Below are 1,343 nucleotides of genomic sequence, written 5' to 3' on the forward strand. Positions count from 1 at the left end.
ACACAGGGGAGAAGCCACATCAATGCAACGAATGTGGACGATTCTATCGTACCTCCATCGCCCTCAAAAGTCATGTGAAAATTCACACAGGGGAAAAAAACTACAAATGTTTAGACTGTGGGAGAACATTTGCTCATGCGTGTTCCCTCAGAAAGCACAGCCGAATCCATACAGGAGAGAAGCCCCATAAATGCTCGGACTGCGATAAATGTTTTTCTCTGAAAGATTATCTTGTGAAACATCAGCGAACCCACACTGGAGAAAAACCATACAAATGTGGGGAGTGTGGGAAATGTTTTTCACAAAAACAACACCTTGGAACGCATCAGAGGGTCCACACAGGAGAGAAGCCATACAGATGCGTAGAATGTGGAAAGTGTTTTACTCAAAAGGGAGACCTTTGGACACATCATAAAACCCACACAGGGGAGAAGCCCTATCAATGCAACGAATGTGGACAATTCTATTGTACCTCATCCGCCCTTAAAAGTCATGTGAAAATTCACACAGGGGAAAAAAATTACAAATGTTTAGACTGTGGGAGAACATTTGCTCATGCGTCTTCCCTCAGAGACCACAGCCGAATCCATACAGGAGAGAAGCCCTATAAATGCTCGGAGTGCGATAAATGTTTTTCTCGGAAAGATACTCTTGTGAAACATCAGCGAACCCACACTGGAGAGAAACCATACAAATGTCTGGAGTGTGGGAAATGTTTTGCCCATCCTTCGTCACTTCGCATACACACCAGAAATCACACAGGATAGTGGCCTTATAAGTTTGTAGAGTGTGAGAAACCTTTTCATTGTAAATCAGAATTAAAAATGCATCCAAATGTCCATAGCAGAAATAAACCTCTTCCGCTGTGAATGTTGAAAACATTTGTTTCCCCAAAAGTCACATTTTAATGTTAACCAGGAACATCACACAGTGACAGAAGGGAAATCCTACTATTGTTTGGTGTGGGGAAAATGTTTTTCCTACTCAAGTAGCCTTAAATACCATAATCAAGGAAAACTACATAAATGTTGGGAGTGTTAAAAAGTTTGGCACACAAAGCAGCAGCGCTAGTACGTTAACAGAGTGATTACCAGGGCTTTTTTTCAGCCGGAACGCGGCGGAACCGCGTTCCGGCACCTTTTTTCGGGCCGGCCGCACCGGGCGCAACATCTGGGGGGGCGCGCTCGCACTCGCAGCTCTCTGCCCCTGCCTGGCTCACAACCGCGGCCATAGGGAGGCTCGGTCGGCGCGCCCCTGGCCCGTTTCCTAGGCGACCCTGCCCGAGCAAGAAGCGGCAGAGAATCCAGAGGCTCTCACGCCGGCGCCCTCAAAGCCAAACGCGC

At 47.0% G+C, this 1,343-nt stretch overlaps 1 protein-coding gene across 1 annotated transcript; it reads left to right on the forward strand.

Annotated features, from left to right (window-relative positions):
• Window positions 1-6: 6 nt before the first annotated feature.
• On the forward strand, window positions 7-653 carry LOC107302237 (zinc finger protein 79-like; the record flags this gene model as incomplete). The annotated part of the gene is made up of 2 exons (XM_029287199.1): window positions 7-233; window positions 330-653. Coding segments are annotated over 2 exons (551 nt in total), but the record flags the coding sequence as incomplete, so codon positions are not given.
• Between the last annotated feature and the right edge of the window lie 690 nt (window positions 654-1,343).

Source organism: Protobothrops mucrosquamatus, unplaced genomic scaffold (genome assembly GCF_001527695.2).
Source record: "Protobothrops mucrosquamatus isolate PMUCROS unplaced genomic scaffold, P.Mucros_1.0 scaffold37853, whole genome shotgun sequence".
NCBI lineage: Eukaryota > Metazoa > Chordata > Lepidosauria > Squamata > Viperidae > Protobothrops > Protobothrops mucrosquamatus.